Source organism: Nesoenas mayeri (genome assembly GCF_963082525.1).
Source record: "Nesoenas mayeri genome assembly, chromosome: 20".
NCBI classification, from domain to species: Eukaryota; Metazoa; Chordata; class Aves; order Columbiformes; family Columbidae; genus Nesoenas; species Nesoenas mayeri.
The window spans coordinates 5,091,900-5,118,460 of record NC_137569.1 but is presented as its reverse complement, the minus strand read 5'-3'; the positions used below and the strand labels follow the sequence as shown (position 1 = coordinate 5,118,460).

The following is a 26,561-nucleotide window of genomic DNA, read 5'->3' as shown; positions in this document are numbered from 1 at the left end:
CATACCTGTGGCAGTTTATTTATTTACAAGGGATCAGTAATGGGGATAAGGGACAGCCCCGGTACTCTCGGTGAACAAGGCCCTGGTGACCCCCATCCATGAGCACAAGTACATTTAAGTGAAATGCTCCTTAGAGCTGGCACAAAGTTTGTCACATAAATATCACCATGTCTTGTTCCCCACCCCCTCCCCAGCTGGATCTTCTGTTCTTTGTGCCTTTAAAGTTATTTTTTGTAGAGGTGGCTGGAGAACCAAAGGCTGAGCCCCACTACCTTCTGTTTGTTGTCCTCGCAGTGCACGTGCAGCACAAACAAGTTGTCGCTCAGGCTGCTGACGGAGATGCCTGCAATGGAGAACGGCCGTTTGCCACCCTGTCCCAGGAACACAGCAACCGCTGGTCCCGCACCAAGAAACCCCCCAGCTGGGAAGCTGCGCAGGGGCTGCGAGGTGAAAGACCATGGAACTGCTCTTTAGGATGGGAAAGAAAGTTTCCCATGCCTCTCTCCCTCAGGAGTGGGCAGAATGCCTGTTCACAAACTGTCATGGCCCTCTGGACTGGCAAAAAGAGGTATTTGTGGCAGTTAAGGGACCTATGACCAAAATTACACTCTTCATCACCCACTAGACAGATATTTCACTATCAAGTCTGGGTCAAATATTCAGCAGCTGAAAGCTGGAGCAGAGTCCCAAACTGTGGAGCAACGTCCCTGCGGCAGAGAGGTGCGATTGGGAAACAGCATACAAGGTGCTTGGGGAGATGAACTGAGTAATTTTGGTGACGTTTTATGGAGTTTAACTTTAGAAAAACTCGAGTTTCAAGTTATGACAGATTTAAAATGCTTGTCAGGATCAGATAATTTCATTCTTGTCCAGGACAAAGACAAATTATTTTATTAGTGTTCATGTAGCTGTAGCCAAGGTGAAGTCTGACCTCAGCCCCATGAGCGGAACCCCACAGCGGTGCCTGTTCTCACCTGTCAGGTTCCCGTAGTCAATCCGTTGTTTGATTTTGGATTCTTCAACTATGATGGCTGCATTTTGGGTCAGAAGCAGCTGCCGTGCTCTTGCTTTGTATCCCTTCCGGTCATACTTGATCACAGGAACTGCATACTGAAATAAGTGTTGTTAACAGTGCTAAAAATGCAGTTTGTTTAATCGTCAGCTACCCTCCCTCTAGCCTAGAGAGCCTGCAGGAGTCTTCTGGGGTACTATGAGATAATGTAATGTAAAATATCTTGCAATATTCAGAAATCCAATCTGATATTTTGCTGAATAACTCCAAAAGTATTAGGACACGTATCTCACCTTAATTGCTTCATTTTCTAATGCCTGAAGGACTTTAGCATTTATCTCTTCATTACCTGTATTAAAACCAAAGACGTGGGGTCAGAAAGAGAAATCCAGCAAGAAAAGAGTAGATTAATCCCCCTCCTCCTTCTGCCTGTTACGACTTTACAACATGTACTCACCCAGCCGAGTGCTGATGAAGAGTCTCGGAACGCTCTGAGGGTAATTGTCTTTTTTACCCTTAAAAATCTCACTGGCGATTACTTTTTGTTCCAACTGCAAGGACAAAAGACGGATTCTTGTTTAATTTCCATCTCCAGCCCAGCAATGGCCAGAATTAACGCTTAATCACAGGCTCAGCCGCTAACTAATCTACAGCATTTCATTACATGTGCTTAATGCTTCACAGGCATTCATATGCACTATGATACTCTATGCACTTAAAAAAAATATTAAAGGCAACTATTATGGTCATAACAGTTACAGCCATACTGTTGAATGTTTATATTTCCTATTATGTCCCTTTACAGAGCATTTTTTAATATTAAAAAAATTCTACCCCCATTCCATTCTTACTCTCTACTTGATACGGTATAACCAGAGTAACACAGCTGCTTATGGTTTTATTTTGCACGGCCTTTCAGTACAGAAATTCTATAGAGGCCGGGATCTACAACACTGTTGAAACAGCATGTGTTGAAATATGTATATGATGTTTGTTTTCTTTTTACGCACATTCTATCTTTTAGTTTTTGTCTTCAGCCTAAAATAAAATCATGGAGTTCTTGTGGAACTGTTAAGGAAGCAGGGAAGTGTGCAGTGATTTACCACTGCTGTGCCCCTGCTGCAGCCTCGTCCCTCCCTCCTTCATTTCCCACCAGAAACAATGCTGAGAACCCCGTCCTGTTCTTGGGAGCTGGAAATAACGTGCGGTGACTCGTACCTGCTGCTTCCACTCGGGGCTGATTCTCTTGCAGTAGGTCCAGACCATGTTCTGCATGCAGAGCTGGCGCAGGAGCTGGGATGCCTGGAGAGGGAAGCGCAAAATCAATGAAAATAGCTCAAAATTACTGACAAACCAATTCAAGCAAAGACAGAAAATGCGTTGCTGATGAGAGTTGTTTTTTAAATTAAATAATAGGAAGTTTATTTTCCATGTTTCTAAGAGTTTGCCCTGCACCATTCTGCAGCTGCTGTAGAATGGAGAATGAATAGCAGGAACACTCCACTTGAAGCCCTGTGCCTCCTGTACCTGCAGCTGAACAAACGGGGACCTTTGGATAAGTGGGACTTCCTGCAATATTTAGTTTTGATCAGATAAAAAGGCAATTCTGCCAGATGCAGAATAATAATGGCAATAGAGGAAGTTTAACATGTCCTTGAAGCCCATTTAGCTGTCCAGAGGGAACTTAATTTGTTCAGAGGAAAAGGAAAGAAAATCTCAGAAATGGATGAGAAAAAGCCCAGTAGAAAATAGTGTTGCAACTTTAAACTCTATAGGTCTAACAATTTCAGTTATGCTATAATTATTATTATAACAGTTTGGATTGATTCTGCGAGCAGAGATGCAAGGAGGACGCGGTGCCCACCTCGCAGAGCGACGGAGGAGGAGTCGGCCAGGATTTGTCCAAAACGTTCTTTGGCAAATTACGCTTGAGGTTCATCAGGAAGGAGAAGCGGATGTAATCAAGGAAATACTCATTCTCTGGGCAGCGAGGGTGGTTCCGGTAAATAAAACCTTTAATGAACCTGAGGAAGAGGAGAATTTTATGAGAAAAGTTTAATTCTATCATCTTATTGTTAAGAAATGAGTACCCATGTGGTGGTTTGGGTGACTCTTTACGCACCTTCTGATAGTCTCTACTGCCCACCTCTTCTTGGCAGCTTTTCGGCGGCCCAGGGTTCCCCGCCACCACGACTGGATCGCGATTGCTAAAAATAATAACATAAAATAATATAAGATTTTGCACTTTATACCAATTCTGACTCCCTACAAAACTGGCAACAAAGAGCGCACCAGAAATAAACAGCCCTTAAAGTGGCATATGGAAAAGAATCTAAGTCCTTAACAAACCATGATCCAGTGGATACGTGTCAATAAAAAGCACCAGCAGATGAGAACTGTGGGGTGAACGTGCGTGGTTAAAGCTGCTTCTCTCGCTCAGAGTCTCCCACACTAAAGGTGGAAGGAAATCTCGTACCTGAGTGTTTCATGTGCAGGAATTTCTTCCGACGGTAGAAGCCTCTCCACGTGGCCTGCATTTTTGTTGCTGAAATTGCAAGAAAAACAGCAATTTGAAATTGTGACCAAGCAGATTTTTGGAGATAAAGGGTCAACTTAAGAAAAAAAAATATCCCCTCCAAACAAACAGAAAAAAAACAATAATCAGAAAAGTGCAAAGTGTCCATGAAGCCACTCATGAAGTGACTCACCCAGACTCTGCTTCCTCACTTCCAGAGCATCTTCCGTTGCAAACAAGGTCTTGGGAAAGCGGATAAAAATCTTTGTTCTAGAAATAGAAATGCAGAACCATGTTGAACACTCCGGAGAAGTTTGCTTCCTGCCCATAGCACGCCTTTTGGGATCTCTAATCTTCTCCCCACCCGTCAGACAGAGAAGCCTTATTTAAAAGCAATGACGTGGATATCCAATGATTCATATTCTCAAATTAAGAAAAATCGAAGAACTAACCGTCCCATTTTGTATTCTTCCTGTTTGTAGCCAAGATGCTTCACCAGCACAGCCACCCCATCGTGGGGCCGGCCGTCCCACGTGGGCCAAGTTTCAGGACAAAGCGATTTGTACCTGCAAGTTGAGAGCAAAATATGTTAGAAGTGCAGTCCAGAAGGGAGAGAGGCCGCGCTGCTTCCTCCCTCCAGAAAATCAGTGTAAGGGCTGTTCAGAACAGCTCCCCAGCCTCAGACACCCGTGGGACTGGGGAAGGGAGCAGCAGAGAGAGAGAAGTCCAAGGCAATCCCACCTCTGCAGGAAAACTTCGTATTTTCTTCGATAGGCAAACCCAGCTCTGCGCACTCTGAGGTTCTCCATCAACCCGAGGTATTTCACTTGATGTCGGATTAGAACTTCATCAAATCGATCTTGAGAGAGCATGAAAATAGAGAAGCGTGGTTAATGTGCAGCTGTCCTTTCACCTGGAGAAGGAGAATGCTCAGTTCTTGGTTATATCTTACAGTTACCTTTAACTTCCAACCCATCCTCACCGTGCAAGTCCCACCCAACTTACTTTGTGTCTCCTGCTCCCCAACCCCCTTAACATACATTCATATTTAGTTCCAAAGAGTTCTCCTGTAGGATGTTCTATACAGACAGGAGGAAGAAATGAGGGAGAGTAAAGGTCATTAAAAGGATGTTACGTAGGTTAATAATTCTTCACTTTAAACATGACCCTACTCCACCCAAGACCAGTGTTCCCATTCCGATCCCCGGCTGCTGCCTCCGCCTCCAGGAAGCTCCGGCACAGACCCCACATTTGAAAATCTTCTTCATCTGAGCTCTGGGACCTAGTGCTCTATATACAGCTATTGCAGGAAAGACAAAGGGTCACCAGGGTCATACCAGCCTGTTTAGCGTCGTTAGGTTTAATGCAGCGAATGTAGGAGGGTTCTTTGGACATCAGGATTTCCATGAGTTTGGAGAGGCTGTTTTTAAACTGAGTTGCTGCCTAGGATAAAAGAAAGAAAACTATATAAAGCAACAACTTAGAGCTACAGCACAAACCTCAGTCGCCCAGCTTCAAACGTAAGAGGCTTGCGTTTAGATCACCATGTTAGATGAATGTGTATTTTAAAAAGAAGAAATAGTCCCAGCTCTGGTGTTCTTACCGTTTCAGGTCTCTTTTTGTCTGTCAGCTCTGTCCTGTCAAAACACTGGTTTATGATGGGATTCTCGGAGTTGCACATGGTCTGCAGAGAGAGACGTGTTCAGAGATAAAGTACAGAGCATTCTCCAGAGAACTATCAAAGAAACACGGCACAGAACTGTTTTGTTTTGCTTTTTAATAATCAAATGAACTTCGGGCACCTCCATTTGTCTTTCCATCGTGCCGCCCTAGGGACACGCGTTCTACAGCTGAGTTTAGAAGAACCTTTTTCCACCCCATTTTCAGCCTGACCCCTCGTTCTGCTGAGTATTGGAAACATCCTCTATCCACACTCACCTCCTTCAGGTTCCGAAAGAGAAGGTCATTGTTTTTATCTAGAAAACCTGGAAGAAAAAGAAAGCGCTCAGGCTGCCACCGCTGTTCCACAGGAACTTCACAACAAGGCAGGAATTTGAGATGGGAAATTAATCTGGTTAAACAAATGATGCGTGGATGTGTTCTACGCACAGATTTATTCTTTACGGTGTAGTCGTGCTGGTTTAATTCAAAGGGCAGAGGATGGGAAGAGGTGAAAAGAGTGACAGACAGCCAAGGTGAGGCACAGACTTACCTGCAACGCTGTAGGTGACCTCTCCAGCGTAGTGCAAGAGCCGAAACTCCTCCCGTCCCAGCGACTTGCGAGTCTTTTGGTCAGCGAGCTTGTGTCTGGTGAGAAAGAGAAGCAGCTTCATGAGAAACAAACATTGGTTTAAAGGCGGGGAATTCACTTCAAAAAGCACTATGGTATTTGATTCCAGACTGGGACAATGTGAACACAGAAGGGGGGGAATAAATCTGACTTGCTGATTTTTCAAGACCAAAAGTCAATGAAGAGTTATCAACCAGCAAATCATAAAAATGTCATAAAATGTATTTATGTTTATTTCAAATGGCTGAACTTTCAGCTTCCTGGCAAGGTTGCGGAGCGGTTGTGTGTGCGCATGAAATCAGAGCAGAGGCAAGAGGGCAGTGAGGGCGCTGGCACTGTGAGCTGCCCCACAGATGCTGGTCTGAGCATCACAACAGTCAGTAAGAATAAAAAGACACTTGGAGCTCCAAAACTGAATTCACACCCATTATAAAGTGGAGCGGCAGCTACAGGGGTTGGTTACCACAGTCAAAGGCGGGTATCGGTATCGTCCAGGAAGCAGATGGGCAGAGAGGTGAGCTACCGCAATAGGAACCTCTCATTTCAAAAGCACTAACGCTGCTTAAATCTTTTTACTGCATATACTCTATTTTACCAGGAAAATTCTGCTCCAGGTTCTAGTTATTTCTAGTCCTGACTCAAGTCATCAATGCTGGGGAATTATCTGGCCTAATACTCCAAAGCAGAGTTTTTCACACTTGAAGTGTTGGGCCAGGGAAGAGCCAAGAAGCCGCAAACCTGCAGGTTCTTTGGACGTGCTGGCAGTGGGGTGCCAGGAACAGAGCGGTGAAGGGGTGAACAGTAATGAGCTTTGGTGCCCTATTGTATCCCGAAGCAGAGTCTTGAGACAAGCGAGGCAGTTAGTGCTGACAACTTATTCTGTATTATCTGAACTCACAATCGAATCTCTTTGCAAAAGGAAACACGATCACCTTTTATGTGGCACCCAGTGTACCTGGGATGCTGCTGCCATAAACACCATGAGTTATAATGCGTGTAGGAATAACTGAAGCTCTAGGGTCTATCACACACTTGGATCCTAATCATGTAACTGCCCTCGGCTATGTGAACACTCACGTGAGAAAATGAGGGTGGTTCTTCACTGTTTCCTCCAGTTTCTCCAAGAATGTTGTATCCGTGGCATCCCCAGGTCTCAGACACTCTTCATCCTACAAACACACGCATTCCAGTTCAGATTTCACGCCCAGGCCAGCGCTAATTCTGCCGCACTGAAACTCTGCCCCACTTTGACCCTTTTGCCTTTTAACAGGCAGGGCCAGCTTTTAGTTCAACACACGGAGAATTGTTGAGCTGAAAAGGAAAACGTTGATATGAAAGTGACTTTTAATGGTGTCACTGTTCAGTGTATCACAGCTCTTCTCTCCTGCCCAAATAATCCTAACACGAGCTTAGATCTTCGGTTTTTTTCCTGTGTTCTTCCTCTGGTTTTCCACTACACTGCCCCAAATTTTTCATTTAAAAAGGTGTTGTCAACTCACCAAAATAGAAATGATGCCTTTGAACTTCTCTTCCACCAAGTCACAAATTATTTTGTTATTGAAATACTGAACTGGTTCCCACTACAAAGACAAGAAATCACACTTGGGTGAAAACAGTTCTAGACTGGGAAAAAAACATGACAATTTCAGAACATTTCAGACAGCACTTTACTTAAAGAATCTTTCTGTCAAATTAGAAACAAAGCTCTTTCACTCATTAAATCTGTTTTCCTAACATTCCTTTTCAAAAGCTTTTAAAAGAGTTAAAGACTGGAGTGGCATTACTCACTTCTAGCTGTATTACACAGTTAACCAAAGTGTTTCAAACAAAAGGCAAAAGAAAAGCTCTTAATTCATTTACTTTTAAGACTGTTATTAGAAGTTCTTTTGCTCAGCATCTGCAGGAGGTGCCACAGAGGAAGTGATGAGATTGGCTCTTACCGCTATGCCTTCCGACTCGTATTCCTCTTGCTCTGACTTCAATGTGAGCTCTATGAAGAGCTGCTGCAACTTTTCATTGCAATAATTAATACAGAACTGCTCAAAGCTGCAAACAAAAATCAGAAAAAATAATCACTAGGAATGTCCCACAAGTAAAAGAAGCTGTAAATCAGTGGACAGCAGCATGAATGTATCTCTGTGTAAACCAAGAGAAGCAAAAGAGATTTTGTGAAATATTTATTTACTGAATGTATACATTTAGTAAATGTATTATTTAGTGGGTCTCATGAAAGAGTTCCAGAAGGAGAGAAAAGCAGACATGAAGGGTGGAACACAGAGGAACACAACAACTTTTAGGAAGGGCCCAATAATACTGCAAACTTGAGAGTCTTCAGGTTCCACACCCTGATCTAGTTGGGGTTTTACAGCATTTTTCCCCCTTCACAGCGCTGTGGAAAGACGCCACAACAGCCACTGCTGTGCCAGAGCGGGACAAAGGCACAGCTCAAGCTTACGCACAAATATGTCCCAAAAAGACAACAGTCTCCTTAAAATACCAGGAACATTAACAGCTGTAAATGCTAAATATCAGCTGGATGCCCCAAGTGTTAGAAGCCCTGTGATTATCAGTTATTCAATGTCATCTCTTACCAAGAGAATTAGAGATGGAATAATGTCTTATTTCACAATGGAGAGAAAAAACTAAAGTGAACGAAGCCGTGCAGAGTTTACTCAATACTCAAAAACACCAACTGAAACAAACCTGTTGTGCTGGAAAACCTCAAATCCATAGATATCAAGCAATCCTAGAACTGTTGTGCTTCTCCAGCCAGGAAACTCTCCTTCCTGCAATAGGGCAAAAAATAAATGTTGATATGTACTCACAGCTACGATCCATCACAGGATCTTACCCATTTAGTTACAGCATTTACTCTTTATCATCTTCTTAATAGAAAACAAATTAATTTAGAAAACACTGTACAGCATGGAACTTACGATTTCTCTGCTTTGCAACTAAAAGATTTGAAATTCCTTTTCGCGCTCGGTCAGATACCAACAAACCAAAGGTTTATTTACCTTGTAAGCAAGAGACTTGTTAACCTTGTTCACCAGCCAGGAGAAAGTGCGTCCGTAGATGGCCTTGGCGAGCGCATCCCTCGCGTAGGCTGCCTGCTCCAGGTTCAGGGGACTGATGAGCTGCACGCAGAAGGACAACAAAACAATTCCACTGAGGGATTGAATGTCCCCAGTTCATTGTTAATAAACAGTCACTCAATGGGGCATCCTGCTTGAGCTCAGCTGGTATCACTGTCCCCACCATACAGTCACCAGGCTGTGGGACTCCTGCACTGACAGCAACCGCCTTCGACAAGCGAGACGGGAACTGTTTAGTTCTGGCACAAGCTGATGCTGTGTCATTAGCTCGATTTAATTCCATCTGCCTCCCACAGCCTCTGTTCCTGTTCTTACCTCTTCCCCTTTTGCTATGATCTTCTTGTGGATCAATGCATCGCGAAGAACGGAGCCGTCAACTGCAAGAAGCTGCAAAGCAGTAAATATTAAATTAATTTATGAAGCAGTACGGTCAATTTATCAGAGATAGTTTTAAGAAAGGCTGGTCCCCAAAACCGCAGTCCAGTGAAACAATCCTTTATTTCCCCATTCGCACTGCAAAACTTCTTGAAACATCAATCCTTCCCTTTCCTCCCGCACGCCACCGCCTTTCTGGCAGCGATATGACCCAACAAATAAAGCGGTTTGATTGTTCTGGCACAAAGAACTAAGAAAAGCTACAAGAGTTCTTCTTTCTTTAAAACTCTTCTGCAGAACAGATCCATTCCTATTCCACTGCCTGATGGCAAAAAGCTCAGGTCAGTGGTGGATTGAGTGGTAAATAGAGAAGTTATCTATTAAAGGGTTTTTATTTCGGTCAAATAAATTTATGAAAACTTCTAAATCGTATTCTAAAATGATATGATGGTACCAAGTTCAAAATAAGGAAACCTCTCTCATTCTTCTTTAATGAAATACATCTCTAACTAGTGACACTCACCCTGGCCAGGTATTTAATCTGATTCTCTGTGGTGACCTGAGCGTTCCCTTGCTCATCAGCAGCAAACTGCACGTTCCCCAGATGCAGAACACTGGCCACGATGCTCAGCAAGTCCTAGGGTGGGAGCAACAGTCAGAAACCAAGATGATGAAATGACCACACAGTGAGATTTCTGTGTTAATTAACATGTTATGAAAACATTTTGTATTTTTTTAGGATTTTTGCAGAGAATACGTTCATTCTGCAGGCTGTCCTTGGTCAGAAATAACAAATCAAAGCAGAAAAATTCCTGAAGAGTAGGAAAATCAGCTGTGCTGTCACGCATGTCTTACCTCTACCTCGCTGTCATTGAAGCTGATAATGGACAGGGCTCTCCGCACGACCTTCCAATCATTTTTGTCATTTATGGAGCTGACCCGTGCACAGTGCCCCTAAAAAGACACAGTTTGATATAAATAAGGAAATTGTCAAAGATGTGTCAACTCAAGCTCAATGCACTTCTGCCATGTTTCTTTTCATAGCAATCATCTCGGTGTTATTTTTTAAGCAAGGGAAGGAAACTACAAAGTCAACTGGGAAAATATTGGTCCCATCATATAACAATATTGTAAGAATTACTCGTTAATGCACACCTTTACTAAATAGTGATACTGTTGGGGGCTCTTTTCCAGGCCCAGTCTCCGCAGCAAGTCCTCCTCCCCTCCTTCCAGCAGCTGGTAGAAAATGTGGAAGTTCCTCTCCCCATGATTCTGATGCACGACTCGGGATTTCTCCAGGAGGTAGTTCAAGATGTGGCCCCCAACAGGAGCTCCCTAAATCAAACCAGATACATGGAAATAGTTCATCAACACAGAGGAGAATATTTCTGCTTCTTGGTGGTTTATTCAAAGACAAAAAGCCTAAAAAGAGACAGAAACTTATCTGTCATTTTGTATCACTGTCTCAGCTGAAACACAGAGACAGTGTGAGTTTTGAGGGGTGCACAGCATGAGCTGTTCAAGTGACAATGACATGTAGATCATGACTACAGCACGTCCTGAACGGGACCTTTCTCAGGAGGAATTCAACACGCAGGAAAAGCAACAAAACTGTGAGTGTGGAGGGATTACCTACCTAGATGTATGATTACTTTGGGAGCATCAATTTGTATGGTGCACATATACCCTGGAAATAAGGGGATTTAATCTCACTGTCTCCTTATAGAGAGAAATAAGGGAAGAAAGGAAGGTAAGTGCGTTCTATAAAATCCTCTGGAACCAAACTTTGCTACCATAGACTCTGCTTGCACTGTCACCAAGGGAATGATAAAAAATAATCGCTCCACACACGCATCAGTACAAGCAAGCGCAGGCAGCAGAGACCTGCTGTAACTGGGGCCAGTTCTGAGGTATAAAATAGATTTGAAGTTACCCTGTAATCAAACTGCACATCCATATATTTCCCAAATCGGCTGGAGTTGTCATTCCGAAGGGTTTTTGCATTTCCAAAGGCCTGAAATGAAAACGATTAGAGAAAAATAAAGAAGTATCAAATAAGATTATTTATAAACACTTTGGGGAAGCTGCCAGTTGTTTATTTACAGCCATTAAAGCCCAGGTTTGTCCTTTTCACAAGGGAAACCGAGAAGGAAGCAGATTGCTACCCAAATTCTAACACTGATCTTGACACCCAGTGCATGCACTGCAGATGGAGCATGTCTCTGAGAACAATTCCATCCTCCCAGAAAGCTCATTTTAATGCCAGTTCACTGCTGACACCATATGTCACGTCTGACAGCTTTTTCAAAGCTCCCTCTTTCATCACAGCTATTTGCTTCCAGCCGCTCGCAGCTCCGCTCGCAGCAGGGACTGTCCTAACAGGCCTGCCAGCCTTTCCCCTCGCACGGGGAGTGCAACTTTCCCCTGTACACAGGACACGTTTGAATACGGAGCAGCAGTACCAAAGGGAACTACAAAGGCAGCTCAGGACTGGACACTAGAGGACACCACAGCACCAGAAAATGCACCCACAAATGCATTTATGGAGGGTGACGCTGCCCACAGCGGCTGCGGCTGCTTCTGCTTTTGCAAACTTGTGCAGCGCACCAGAGCGATTCCCACGCCAAACGCCTCCCTCTCCCCGCAGCCTGGCCGCTCCATCATCACTCCTGGTGGACTGGAGAGGGCTGAGCGAGTTCAGCCGCAGACGGACATTTGTTTGGCTCGGAAGCAGAGCGGGATTCCCCTGTGTGCAGCGCAAACAATCTGCCCACATGCCGTGAACCAGTGTTCCCAGCACACACCATCCCAGACAGCTCAGTCATGCCCGGGGGGCTCCAGCTGCCCACACTCCCTTCACTGGAAAATGTGAGCGCTGCTGGTGTGACTCAATGTCAAGTTCCCGAGCCGCGGGCTCTAGAGTTACCTCCAGGACGGGATTGGATTGTAACAGCCGGTCCTTGATGGTTTCGACCTGCTGACTGGCAGGACAGGTCACAGCGTAGTACTGCAGGATCTTCTTGGTGGCCTCTGTTTTGCCAGCGCCGCTCTCCCCGGAGATGAGAATGCACTGATCCTTCCTCTCGGTGCGCAGGGAGCGGTATGAATTGTCGGCAATGGCGTAGCTAAGGGACAAGGACAAGCAGGTGTCAGTTTGTTTCCACAAGTGAAGCGCAGAGACTCCCCAGCTCAGACTGTCCCACGGGGTGAACTCAAAAAGAAGACGCCTCAAAAAGGACAAACTTCTTGTGTCCACGGGCTGGGTAAGAGTGTGTTGCTGTTGACAGGAGGTTCCTGTGAGCACTTCCTGACATCTCTATACACAACAACCGCTGGGCCGAGAATCTGAGCCCTTTAAAAACCATCCTTTTGACTCTCTGACCATTTCACCTACTCAGATGAGAAGAGCTTCTGTAGAACGCAACTAAATGGTGCAAATCAACTTAGTTTTCTAAACATACATGATCTCTCTACATTGGTGCCACGGGACAAAAAAGCTTTACATTCAGCAGACATCTTGTTTTCCATCCATCTTTATTCTAGCTTAGCTTTTAAGCAATGACATGCTCAGAGGTCACAACTGCACTTCGCTATCTGGGTGGCTCCTGAACAGCATAACCTCTCGCAGCTTCTCTTGGGCTGCAGGAAGAACGGGACAAGCCCGCACAGACTGATGAGCATCCTGCAGGCAACTTAATCCACACACTGCCCAAAATACCAGATGGTTCCTCCTGCGGGCGTACGGCCGGGTTTATTGGCGCTGGCCATGGCCCCTGCTTCCTCCTCTGCTGCTTTTCCTTTCTCTTCTCTTTGCCTCCCCATGATAGACCAGACAGGATCTCATACCAAGAACCACACACACTTTTACAACACCAAAGAGCAGGAGGATGGGTCTGACAATGGTGACAATCGCTTACAGAGAGAGAGGAAAAGAACCAGATAGAGGCAATGCAAGAGGATAAGAGGAAAAAAGAGCATTACCCTTCAAAATGCACCCACATAAGGCCTCCATAACACTTTCAGCTTTCTCACATGTGGTGATCAAGCACGTATCCTGCTTCATACACTTGACCACCTTTTAGTAGCTTTTTTTTTTCTCTTTTTTAAACTCTCATGCTGTGAAATTAATCAGAAATAATCACACCAAAATAACAGCCATGGCCTTCGCAAGTCTATTAATACTTGGTGCTACGGCAACACCAATGAGCTACCTAGCAACACAACTTGCCCCACTGAAGTTATCAAGTCCTTCTCTTCCCAAACAAATGATGTCTCTGAAGTATTTTGAAAACAGCTGAATAAATGTTAATTTAATTTAAATTCTCAATAACAAAACCCACTGTTTTTCCAGTTGGAGCAGTACTGGTATTTGGAACTGCAGCTCTCAAGGGTTTACTTATGAGCTGCAGGTTTTACAGTTTCTTATGGGACTAATTAAAACAAGAAAGAGAACAGCCTAAGGAATAATCGGCTACTTTATGGTGTAAGTCACTTTGTGTAGCACACACAGGAATGAAAGCAGAGCTGCTTAGTGCTGCACGTGGGCGCTGCCGTCACGCTCAGTCCAGTGCCCCCTGCACACAAATCAAAAGGCAGCCACAGTCCCCACGATCTTCCAGAGTCACCAAATTCCCACCCCAGGCAGGTTTCAATCCAGGGCTTTTCAGGTTTAATTGTCCCCCATATAGGTCCACACAAAACGCCTGAAACACTATTAACCCCACATTTTTCTCATAATAAATACAACTTCAAGTGTTCAGGCTTTCCCAAGTACTGGTGTTCCTCTCCTCTCTGTGCTTGCAGAGCATTCTGTTTTGCTTACTCTCCTGGGCTATGTGCCAGTAATAAGAAACAATCCAAATAGTTCGCTCAAAAATAATATCACTTACTCGTCCAAGACCTCTTTAAAAAACAAAAAGACGAAAAGAAAAAGAAACCCACAAAAAAACCTCCAAGAGGTGCTCAGAATTTGGCCCTTGGTCCTGAAAGAAAACATTCTGGAGCCAAATGTCCTCAGCTCTCAGTCATCCTTCTCTTTCCGTCTGACAAAAAAATTCAAACGCTTTCAAAAATAACTTTAAACCTCAAACTTCTTTTTTTCTTTTTTAAAATGGGAAATTGGGAATGCTCACCAAGCCAGACCATGTAAATAAATACATTCCTTGTTCCAACAGGCTGGTGGTATCTTAGCAACAAGGGAAATACAGATAAATATTGGTCAGGCAGTAACAGCAGAGGTAGGAAAGAACCCCCCACACATGCTCTTTGCCCCGCTCAGCCCCGCGCTGGCCGAGCGACGCAGCAGCGGGGAAACTCGCAGCTGGGACACACAGACCCCAAGTAACCCTGGAACAATGAACTCCCGTCCTGCCAGGGCTGGGTGAGCAGCGCTGTTCCTCCAGCCAGGAAGGAACCAACTCCCTTTTCCAAATACTGCTCTTGCAAAGGCAACTCATCCTCTTTGGAGAGGAACAGGAATAGAAAGAGCCGCACGCCACACCCTCCAAGGGATCCTTCGTAACCCCGTGATTTTTTAGTGCTGCATCTGGGACAAAGTCCTATTTGCTTGTTTTCACATGTCGTTCTTGCACACGCCTGCGTGGGAACCGCACAAACCACACTGTTCACCCACAGGCCACTCACAGGTGAGGAGAAACTTCATAGAAGCTGACGCCGCGGTATCGCTCCATGTTCTGCTTAGTGTAGATTTCCAGTTCCTTGTACGGATTAACAGACACCAGAACCGAGCCGATGTACGTCTGGAAAAAAGAGAACACAAAGCACAGAGGTTACAGAAGGTCTGGCAGCAGATCCTCCAAGAGCCCAGACTGCTCTGAAGGCAGTAAATTGCACTGGGGATGCTGTCCACGGCTTCCAAAGAGGCCAAGGGTGCTGAAGAAGTGACTTCTGAGGGCAGTGAGAGTGGCACTGCAAGAGTTACGCTAGACACGCTGTCCTTGCTGCGTAAACAGCACCTGCAAAGGGGTTTAGTGCTTCTAACAAGCAAGATTACTGGATTATTTCTGATGCACCATTTGGGATCAAGTTCAAACCTGGGGTTGCTGAAAGCCCGTCACAGAGTAAATTCATGAAATCAAAGAATAAGGTGTGAGTTGGATTTCCAGTGCTGGCAAGACCTGTAAATGGCCAGCAGACCTCAAGCAGAGCGCTGCAGATGAGTCCCTGCACCTGTTAATGTGTCAGTACCCCAGACAAGTTCTGACACAAGCAGCCGTGGTCTATTAAAGCCAATACCATCTCCAAATCCAACAGCGGAGCCAAGCCATGGTGTGTCTTCTACAGCAAATACTCAAATTCAGGTCACTGGTGAACACTTTGCCTTCTCTTGCTCTGCTACTCACATAGATCAGATTCTCCTTGAAGCGCTTACGCAGATTTTCAATAAACGCTGCTTCGCTGGTGAAGTTCTCAAGCAGGACGAAATCCTGCACGCCGACGCGGTCGCGGGCCGTCAGAGCACTCTCCATGGTCAGCCGAATTCCGTTCGTCCCCGCTCCCTGCAGCAAAGAGCAGAGGAAGTTTGGGATGTCTGTGGCTTTGTGTGCGGCTCAGTGAGTCCATGAGAACCATTAACCACAATTACCCATGGACAACTTATAAACAGGAGAGGATATCAGAACAGAATAACCCCACTACTGTTCAAAACAGTAGTCAATGTATACTAACACTTTATCAGTTGATTTATGCTAATTGTTTTGATGAAGACAACCAGCATTAGGGAAAAGTTATTGCTGAATTTCCCATCACTTTAAAGGAATCAATCGATACAACATGCGTTTCATAAAGAGAATAAAAATACTATTTCCTTTCCCAGGCATCTTTTAAGAGGAGTGAGACTGAGATGTGTTCTCTCATTTTATAACGGGAAGTCATTTGGAGGTAAGGAATCTTTTATGACTAATGATGATTCATCTCATGAGCAAACAGCTCCACGTTGCTGACCAATTTAAAAGCTTTAGCAAGATACCCAATGGAAGAATTCTGGGAAAATTCAGAACTAATGAGAAATGGGTATTTCTGCATCCCACGCCACTGAATTTGCTCTGACTCTAACATTTATCCCATGCATCAAGGAACTCCCGTTCCCTAACCCTCCTTTAAAGGTTACATTTTCGATGTCTGCTGACTTCTTACTTCACTCAACCTCACATACTAAAACAAGGAGAGGAAAAGTCCACCAAGTGACTCAGTCGCTACTTGCAAGGAAAATTTCTGCGGAAGGCAATTAGACCTGGCAGCCAGACGATGTACGAGGCACGGGAGAGACGCTACAGAAATCACAGACAGGAGATACAACGTATTAAACCATTTGCCTCACATCTGTCTGCATTTCCTTATCATATCCCTAAATCCTTCTTACTTCGCAAACTCCTCACAGCAACACCCTTCTCCTAAATCATCTCCCTAAAGCACTAATGCGTTTCAGAGAATCTGTTTTTATATTCTGGGATGTTGCCATCACGGGCACAACCGCCCCTGGAGCTGGTTCCTGAATGTGCTCACGCACTAATTGCAATACGCAGGCACCCTGTCCTATAGCGATGTTATTACATTACACAACTGGGGAACACCGGACCCCTGCATAATGATGGAGGAGATTTGGCTGACTCACGTTGTCAGGCAGCTCCTTTCTGATCCTTCTCAAGATATAATAGTGGTCAGAGCACGGGGGCTGATGGCATGCAGGGAAAAAAAATACAAACAACCTCGGTCAGAAAAAAAGGAATTAGTAATAAAGGCAAAACCCACTGAAATATAAATTTGGGGGCGAACAGGTGCAAATTCCCTCAGTCTGCAGTTGTTTAGACACATCAATAATTTACAATGCAGTTCTGCCTATTTCTGTAAGTTATCATTGGCTTCCTTCCCAAAAGCCCAGTGCCTGGGCATAAGTGATTGCATGAAACGAGCAGCTTTCAGAAAGAAAAATCAGTTCTTATGACTTGCTACTAGGGAATCTCAAATACAGATCCACTCTAATGGCTCAAGCACCGCAAAGAAACATAATTTCAATTCCCCTTTTTGTTTTTCCAAATTAGTTACACGGTTTGGAAGGTCTAAACTTTGAAAGATCCAGGCTGGGAGGAATTCTGCAGATAATGTCATAAGTGATGTTTTTAAAAATGCTCAAAACTTCCTGAGCTAATTCCTCCACACTTTCAGCAAAGTGCTCGTTGGTGTCTTCTACTCTTTGCCAAGGTGAAGCAGAAAGGGATAAGCCCTGGAGAAGAAAGGGGGTGAGATAAAGGACAACACTGGCAAAAGAAACAGAGATAAACCACATACTAATAAACTCTGCCTGGAAGTTAGAATGCTTCTATCAGAGCAGTGCAATCCTGGAGCAGGTGTTGGACAAAGCAATGGGAACAAAGGCAAAACCAAAAGAAAATAAGTAGTTTTCAAGTGGGTAAGTTGACGAATACAGCTTTAAAACACAGCTGCCTCAAAAATGACCGCGGAGAAACTTCCACCCTTGCACAGTTAATCCAAGTTTATATAATCCTAAAGACTTTCACAGCAAACGTCACTCAGCAGCTCCAGCAGCTCTTTCATCAGCCACCCCCGGCCAAACTCACCCAGCTGTGCACATCCAGCTGTGGAAGCACCGACCTGTCCCACTCGCAGCACAGAAACGGCATCAGTCGCCTCTGGGACCGGCACTGAAGGAGAAGCAGTTTTCTGTTTCCTTCACACATTTTCTTCTCACTCAACTCCAATCTCTCTCCATGAGAACAAAATAACAACCTGAAGTTTTCAGTTAGTTTAAAAAAACCCACCTAAATGCAGCGTTTCAGTAATAAATGCAACCGGGTTACTTAGTCCAATTCTCCAGAATACAAACTTCAATCATAGTGTTGTACCCTTCCAAGCCCAAATTCAATGCAAATATAAACGTCAGCCATAAACCACAACTGAGCAATATGCGCTTCTCTGTGCCAGCATTTGCTTTATTGCTTATGTCCAAGTCTACCACCAACTTAAAACGTCAACATTAACTATTTGACTGCCAATAACTTCAACAGATGCAATGCAAACTGAGATGAAAATAAATCCTTTTCGCAAACTAGACCAGTAATGCAGAAGGAAGAAAGTGGGGAAAGAAAACACTATTTAGAAGAAAATAATCACGATGAACCATATGTTCCTACTGAACGACGAGTGTGACAGTAGGGCACTGAATAAATTAAAATAACTAAAATGTTGGTAGGCAGACATCAAATCTGGTGGATGTAAATTAATGCTAGAAAACCCAGTCTGGGGGGTTTAATATGTTACCATAAAGCTAATTAGCCATTAAAGCAGCCAGCCCATGGACAGGATTGGCTCCCTCGGTGTCTTTGCAGTGGATGGATTTATCTCTGCCAAAGCGCCTCCAGCTGACGTACAATTCATTTGCGACATCCTCTGCTCTGTGCTATGCGAGAGATCAGCCTGGAGAAGCCTCAGGTCCCTGGGGCAGGGAGGGTTTTTCCATATAATGAGGAGAATACAGGCTGTGAGGGTCTGATTCGACCCTTACTTGTGAAAATCAGTTTTCCCTGGAGCTGCTAAGAGTGAGCAGGGTAGACAAGCTGTTCTGACAGTGAACGCAGGCGAAAGGAGCATCCCGCTGGTCCCCCGCACAGCTGCACCCCCTGGCTTGCCCTGGCTCCAGTACTTGTGCAATAAACTAGACTGGAAATCTGACATGGATTAAAACTAACTCATTTTTATAATTTTTAACTATTTTAATCCAAGTCTTCTCCCACACTGGTTCCACATGTCATCACTTGCAATGGCAGACAGATGTGGTAGCATGAGATTGGGAATGGCAGTAGAGATGGGCGTTTTTTTGTTGTTCCTGCCATTTTTAAGTGCTTCGGAAACCACCACCCAAGGGATGAGTCTAACGGCTCATCAGCACCAAACTGGGACACGTCCCCTCCTCTGGACTTTGCCTCCCTGGCATGTGTTGACACAAGTACCTGTCTGTAAGCTGAACCCGTGTTGAAGCCAGCAAAGCAACGACCAGGGAAAAAAAAGGAGTTGGTAGCTTTCTGTCAACACAGGGAGCTGAATCACCTTCCCACGGGATCAAGGGGAACGTCAGACCCAGGGCGAGGAGAACAGGGAGCACAGGGGCCCTTCTGACAGTAACAGGTCCTTGAGTCAGCTCTGCCATGTGCAGCTGCCTGCAGGAATCACAAGGACCACGCTTAGGTTCCCAACCTTGTCAGGATATACCATGCTAAGGCCACACCCGGCGCAGGCTGCGAAGAGGGAGTTGCAAAAATCTGAGCAATCTCCATCTGCTCTTGGTGCCCGTGGGCACTGGAGTGCCTGCGCCTTCTCTCTCAGACTCACTTTTCCTCCCAAACTAAAATCACTGTCCTGGTGGTCACTGCTGCTGGAGTGAGCACACGCTGACTTTCACCGTGACGTTTCTCAAACCCACCCCAAGGTGCAGTTCCAAGAGACTCATTCCCACACTATTTTAACCCACTCTTGGCTTTTAATCTGTTCTCCAGAGCCATCAGCACAAGAGTGGCTCACTGCCAGGACAGGAAAAGTCGTCACTCCTGAATGGTGGGGACCAAGCCAGTGCAATTACCCAAGCGGTACTACTTCCACATGCCTTTTTCTTCCGTGTGATTAAATTTTGGGAAAGACTTTGAGCTGGTGTACACTAGTGCTGCTCAATGCGGCCTGCAGAGCCAGGTTTAAGTTGGCCGAGGTTCCAGCCTTTCTTTATGTTCATGCTACAGAGTCAACAAGACCAGAAAATACCCTTCACAAATCGCTCCTGGAAGTTCAAAAGCACTCAAGACTATACCAAAGAGTTCCCTAAACTGAACTAGTTAAGTCTCTGACATGTTCTTATGAAGGTGCAAACAAACATTTTTCTTTTAGACGATGCTAAATGCCGAAGTATGAGACTTTCCTCTGCTTAAGACACAGAGATCTAATACACCTGTGTTATAATCATCTGATTTAGGAAGAAAAGTCACACAATGTAAAGAAGATTCCTACTTCTGCATCTAAAATTTATGCCTTAATATTTTCCTCTGACAAGGCACCTTTAGAAATTAGCTGGTATGTATTCAGTAGACCAGGAGACTTGCACTAAAACAACCATAGGAAGTAGGTGCCGTATGGAAAGACGCAGGCATCTTTATTTTGGTATCAAGTGAAAGATGATTGATCTGCAGGTCCCACAAATAGTTACAAAGCCGGGAACGGAAGAACCAAATATGAGTGGGAAGGGAAATCCAGATTAGATTCTGGAAGACAATAAGAAGTCTAAAGCAAGAATGAACTTCTTGTGGGGAGGTGGCAGTTAAAAAGCATTTGTCTCCTGGATCGTATGACATTCTTCACTGCCATGCCGAAGCTGCAGGAAGGAAAGAAATAAATTCCTCTGATTTCTACTCCGCTCTACAGCCTGGGAAAGGGTTTGGACACGGCATGGGCTAGACAGCAGAGCAGACAGAAATCCACTGTTTTATCCAGGCCTCAGTTCCTGAGGTGCAGAACGGGATAGCTCTTCTTTCCTTTTACACGGAGAAAGCAATAATGAAAACAACCAAGGTGGCCCTGGACCAAGGGATCTCAGTCAAGCACTTGCCGCCTGCCAGCGAAACCCTGACAGACTGAAGTGCAGCCACTCAGGATCCTCCTCCCTTTGGCCACACGGAAAGTTACCTGCGCATTTTAGACACAGAAAACCCTGCTGGTCAACAGCTGGGGTACAAGGAGGGCTCCCTGAGAGGCAGCTCCCCATCTCACCTAAAAACCCTCTGCAAACAACCGCATTGATTCATCTGCGCTTTCCAAAGCCATCAGAGCTCAGACCATGATTTATACAACACAAATCTCATATACTGGACTTGTTTAATGAAAAAATGTAGTAATAAAATGAAAAGTTTTACTTTGCTTTTCATTGTGTAAGTCCAATGAAGAGTGCAGCACCTCCCACAAGGTGGTAAGTTGTTCTGAGCAGGCAACTTGAGAAAAATCAGAACTGTCAGACCAAACGGGATCAAATGACACAGACTAGTAGAGTTAAAGGGAAGAACTTCAACTTGCAAAAAAAGTTACCATGTCGGCAGCTGCCACTCAAGGACCATTTATAGCAGAATCGGTTTTTATTCTTGCTTCTTTTAGAGCAATACATCGCCGGCAAAGGAATGTCTGCAGTCAGGGGGCACTTGCCCAAGCTCAGGACGTGGTTCTCCCTCTCTGATACTTCCCTCCTGATCCTAAAACAAACGTTGAATGGATTTAACTGGAGGATACACTATTCAAAAATTATATTAAGGAGAGAGAATTGCCACTTCCTTGATTAATTTCTGTAAAAAAATACATTTTGAAATCTTCCATATTTTAAGTAGGGACAAATCTGAATACATTTAATCATAAAATAATCTGAAATAAGTAAGCAAGCTTATTCTGCTCTCACAAAGACTTGCTATATGCCTACTAGCAAATTGCCTAGAAGTAGAAAGTTCTTCTTCACTTTTCAAGATACAGAACCATTTAATCTCCCACCCTAAAATGCAAAGCAGAATGGGAAATGTGAGCAGTGTATCACATTGTGTGCATTATTTTAAGTATCTATTAAATGCATGTAGGTTGTGGGGAGTTAGAACTGTGAAAACAAAAACTTAACCATTAAACAAGTGGATATCACTGCAATTATGACTCTTAATATATGAAGCAATGGCATTTGACATGTGCAACATTTAGAACAGTAAGAATCTATCTCTAAGGAGCTCAAATGTAAATTAGAAATGCAAATTATGATGGATCAGAAACCAAAGAAAACCATGGAGATTTGCATGGCAAGCAAGTAATAAAATTTCTTCAGTGTTTATAACATAATTATATTTTTCTATAACACTCTTTGGAGAGGAGGGGAGAAGGGTAGGTAAAAAGAGAAACAATTAGTAGTGAGAAGAAAAAAGTAGTTACAAGAACTGATTTGAAGGAGAAGAAAAGTGTTTAGCCCTAAGAGGGGATGCTATTTCAATCAACAAGCTAAATATAAAACAGCAGTAAGAAAAATGAACTGGGCAAACCAGAAAGATCACCAAGGCAGGAAAAGTAAATACACTGAATTTCTATATTTAGGGAGCTGACATTTTTGCTCCTGAGCAGATGACCCAAGCTGTTGCTAGTTAAAAGATGTTGCTGATTCCAGTATACAGAGCAGTACCACCTGGGCCAGGAGCTCAAAGGCCTGCGCATCCCATCATGGCTTCTGATGGCACAAAAAGCAAAAACTCACATCACTGATGTTGCAAGTCAGTTTTGCCATTGGCTTCCAGACCAAGCAGGTGAGAGGGGAGCAAAAACTCAAACCCTACAGATAAGAATCACACATGCACATGTTCCCCCTGCCCCTCAGCTTGCAGCAATGGGATGCTGACCCCGTGTTGCTATTCTCTGTTGATATCTGCTGGCCTATTCCCCTCTGAACACACATCCCTGGCATATTCCCCGCTAATTGCACCCGTCCTTCCTCGCCTCACTGCAGGTCTCACACCGTTACTCCTGCAGCGCTTTGCCCTTCCCCAAACCAAACACTCCCACCTTCTCTGCTGGATTCCACACACCCCACACAACCACTGCCTCTTTCCAAGATAATAAAACTTCCCAAACAGAACAAGCTCTGCAGTGCATTCCCAGGGCATGCGAAGGGCACTTCCACACCCACATGTTTTCTCGGAGAACATCAAGCACCACCCAAGACAACATCGCCACTTATCGCACTCTCACGTATCACATCTAGAGCCCTCTCTCTCCATCCCCGGCTGCGCAGAGGTTTGCTGGCTCCTGCAATCCTCCATGCCCACAGAAATCCAAGCACCAGCCTCTCTAGCAGCATCATCTCCAGCTTCAAATGCGCTGCTGGAATTGGGCAGGTCCTCCAGAAGCTCTGTGCTTCTCTTCATCACCAAGACCCTTTCTCAGCCAGTGGTCAACACTAGACTATTTGGGGAAACATGCAAGGATGTCTAGATCGAGCAGGTATGGGACACTCGAGTCGCATGCTAACTCTTCTTCAACAGTCAGAATGCTTAAATTTACAGACACGACATTTTCAAACCTTCTCTTCCTAAATTGGGTTAGTTCACCAATTAAAGCCTTGATCATTCTTATCTAGAAAAACCCCCACATACATTATTTTTGGTAACGTTCTGGACCTCAACGTCTTCCAGTGTCAGTGAACTCTGTGGCCCAATTATGCATTGTATGAAAATAATCTTTGCATCTCTTTGGCAACTTTTAACCTAATGTCCCTCTTCCTATGTTGCAACACAGGAAAAGAGAGCTCACAATCTGCCTTTTCTGTGGCGTTATTGTATATTTTTTCCCCTCCTCTCTTACTCATCTCTTTTTCCAGGTAACAATCCTAGTCTTCTCAACATTTCACCACACACTCATTTTTCAAAGCTCCCGGTGGTTGTCCTGCAATGCAGTACGCAGACCCGGGCTTTCCAGTTGCTGCTACAACACGGACAAAGTTTTGCTAAAGTAAATACAGCCTGGAGGAACTGAGTCCTTAAAACAGGTATTTCCTGCTCTTCCCCAGGGTGGCAGTCACAGAGAGAGAAGCCCATGTCCCTGGGAAGGACACAAGCAGATCCCAGCACCAGTGCGGTACGTTCACATCCTCGTGTGCCCCTTCCACCCAAGCAAAAGCTCCACCCTTTCTTCTCCCCCAACACAGAGCACGGATTTCCCCCTTTCTTCCCACCTTCTCAACTCCCACCTGGGTTTCCTCCTCAAAACCTGGATGTCCTGGATAACTTCCCAACAAAAAGGGTCTTTTACAAAGCAGGCTGAAGCGTTTCACTTTCCTGCTGAGACCTTGAACATCTAATCTCCCTTCTTCTCAAGATTAGATACACATCCGAAGCTGCAGAACCACCAAAACAGTTAAGCAAATCTTACCGCGCCTCTGAACTTCATTTCTGCCTCCTGCCAGCTCCCACAGCACTTGCAGAGACTTAGTTTACGCTGCTACAAAACGCAGGAATCTGAGGACAAGTTCTCTCTTCTGTCAGTTGCCTTTTTTCTTGTTTTTTTTTCATGACATTTTCGGTGCGGCCAGAACTCCCTTCCCTCCCACTGGTTCCTATTGGAGCACCCTGGAGAGGGCGTTTTCCAAGGAGAGGGAAAGGAACTCTCCTCCCCTCCCAAAGAGGAGAGCCGAGGAGCACAGCTCAGGAGAGGCAGTCCAAGAGACACGGGGTCCGCTGTCCCCTGCCTGCGGAATCCTGCTGCCCAGTGACAGGGAAAAGCGGAAATAAAAGTAATCACAGGCGCTGGAAAACCTGGTGCAGAGCCCGACAGGCAAACCCACAGCAGACAGGATGCGATATGCTCCCTTACAGCAAGTTTTTGCACTGAAGCAGCAGCACTAAGAGGCTCCCTGAGCCCCCTCCCAACTCACCCCAACCACAGCAAAATCTCCGGGTCTTAAAATGATGCCTGTCACTCTCCCAGCAAATCAAAGGACCACTGAGACCAGGGGTAAGATACAGTTTGCCTCGTCTGCCCTTGTGAGGATTTAACATCAGCAGCATTTTATTCCAGACAGATTTTGAGACATCCACCCTCAAAACACTCGAGGTCCTTATCACAAAATAACCTGTGCTAAGAAGTCAGACGCTCCCTTGTAGGACACCATCAAAGCACCGCTGTCTTTAGTCCTTGCAAACAGAAGGAGAACGTTCACCTGTGTCTGAGGCCACAAGGGTTTGGCCTCACACAAAAACATTAATGGCTACAGCTACACCAAGAGCATGGAAAACCAGTGCCACCCAGAGATAAGGGCATTCTGACCAAAATCAAAATGTCTATGCAGCCTTTGCTACCATTAGGTGGAATGTGAAAGGACGAGAGGCAGGCTGGAATAGGGGACATTCCAATGAGAGATTAGGAAATTTTTTTCACAATCAGTGCTGTCACACACTGGAACAGGGGCCCCAAGAAGTTGTGAAACTTCATCCTTGGAGCTATTTGAGACTCAACCAGATAATGCCTGAGCAACCTGATCTAAACCAGCCCTGCTTGGAAGTGGGGTTGGACCAGTGATCTCCACAGGTCTCTTCCAACCTAAAATTATTCTATGATTCTAACCATTATTTTGCTTCTCAGTGGTCTAAGCTATGTGTCCATCCTAAATGAATTACCAATATAACAATAAAGCTATAGATCTGTCACAGAAGATACATTGCCCTGGCACAGAGCCCAGCCAAAGTACACTACTCTTCAGGTTATTTCAGGTCACAAGTAGCTCATGTAAGAGCATACAGAGCAGGAGGAGAGTTCTGTCCCTCCATTTCCAAGCAGTACCTAAAAAAATCAGTCAGCCATTTGATGTGACTCATAGCAGCTAATGAAGAAGATGCATGTGTGTCTGCAAGTGTCCCCACACAGGTAATCACAATCTGCACAAAGCATATCACCACCCATTTCTCCGTTATACCACCCTTCTAACAAACTCCTCTCTTCAAGTGATCTGTAATACGGGATTCTACAATTAGCCAAGAGCATGGAAAATGGCAAACTAGATGCAGGTTCATCCACAGCAAAAAAGGCACCACACAAACACATAAAGGCAAAACAAGTAACTTGCACCTGCAGTTAGGAAGGCTCAAACTTAGTCTAATGCTACAAACTCATCGGTTGAATTTGCAGAGGTCATTTGCTCTAAATACATGTGGCCACATCTGCACAAGGCAAACATCCGCCTGATCCAAACAGCGCCTAATTTTCCACCAGAATCTTATAAAAATTAATGGTGACATCATCTTTCCTGCTGTGCGTCACCTTCTGAGACTACTGCAGACTCCCTCTTGCATCTGTTCAAATAGTTCAGAAAAATATAGGTATCCCACTCAAGTCACTATCACACAATGTCCGCTATCATCACCAGTTCACTGCCGTACACAGGTGAACAGAGGTGACAAACTGACTTTTGTCACCATAAAACTCTTTTGCAGGATATTATTTTTATTTTCTTAAGTGGGGAAGGCTTTCTCATGATCATAGGATAACAGAAAAAAAGCTGAAATAAACCAATTATCTTTCTCTAAGGTCCAAAAAGCCTCTTGAAGTGTATTAGACTCAGATCAGATCTGACTGCAGGACCCCAGGCAGCACTACTGAGCAAGCCCTACTGTACATACCTGCCCAGAACCAACATTACAAGCACCTCAGATGTTGGAATCCATTTAAAGTGGTCCCTCGTGACAGCCATCG

General features: G+C 44.7%; 1 protein-coding gene across 1 annotated transcript in view; it reads right to left on the bottom strand.

The window, feature by feature from the left end:
- MYO1C (myosin IC) overlaps window positions 1-26,561 on the bottom strand; it is a 56,178-nt gene that overhangs the window by 1,739 nt on the left and 27,878 nt on the right. Inside the window, exons 2-29 of the mRNA XM_080356981.1 lie at window positions 15,650-15,805; window positions 14,931-15,046; window positions 12,214-12,412; window positions 11,221-11,301; window positions 10,443-10,622; window positions 10,143-10,241; window positions 9,811-9,924; window positions 9,228-9,299; window positions 8,835-8,954; window positions 8,521-8,603; window positions 7,758-7,863; window positions 7,317-7,397; window positions 6,895-6,986; window positions 5,740-5,834; window positions 5,466-5,512; window positions 5,131-5,211; window positions 4,865-4,970; window positions 4,269-4,386; window positions 3,980-4,093; window positions 3,721-3,797; window positions 3,489-3,557; window positions 3,135-3,219; window positions 2,877-3,036; window positions 2,231-2,314; window positions 1,470-1,563; window positions 1,306-1,361; window positions 975-1,110; window positions 273-343 (exon numbers count right to left, since the gene is read on the bottom strand). Of these exons, the coding sequence (XP_080213107.1) occupies window positions 273-343; window positions 975-1,110; window positions 1,306-1,361; window positions 1,470-1,563; window positions 2,231-2,314; window positions 2,877-3,036; window positions 3,135-3,219; window positions 3,489-3,557; window positions 3,721-3,797; window positions 3,980-4,093; window positions 4,269-4,386; window positions 4,865-4,970; window positions 5,131-5,211; window positions 5,466-5,512; window positions 5,740-5,834; window positions 6,895-6,986; window positions 7,317-7,397; window positions 7,758-7,863; window positions 8,521-8,603; window positions 8,835-8,954; window positions 9,228-9,299; window positions 9,811-9,924; window positions 10,143-10,241; window positions 10,443-10,622; window positions 11,221-11,301; window positions 12,214-12,412; window positions 14,931-15,046; window positions 15,650-15,805 (2,892 nt within the window). The remainder of the gene's footprint in view (window positions 1-272; window positions 344-974; window positions 1,111-1,305; window positions 1,362-1,469; window positions 1,564-2,230; window positions 2,315-2,876; window positions 3,037-3,134; window positions 3,220-3,488; window positions 3,558-3,720; window positions 3,798-3,979; window positions 4,094-4,268; window positions 4,387-4,864; window positions 4,971-5,130; window positions 5,212-5,465; window positions 5,513-5,739; window positions 5,835-6,894; window positions 6,987-7,316; window positions 7,398-7,757; window positions 7,864-8,520; window positions 8,604-8,834; window positions 8,955-9,227; window positions 9,300-9,810; window positions 9,925-10,142; window positions 10,242-10,442; window positions 10,623-11,220; window positions 11,302-12,213; window positions 12,413-14,930; window positions 15,047-15,649; window positions 15,806-26,561) is intronic.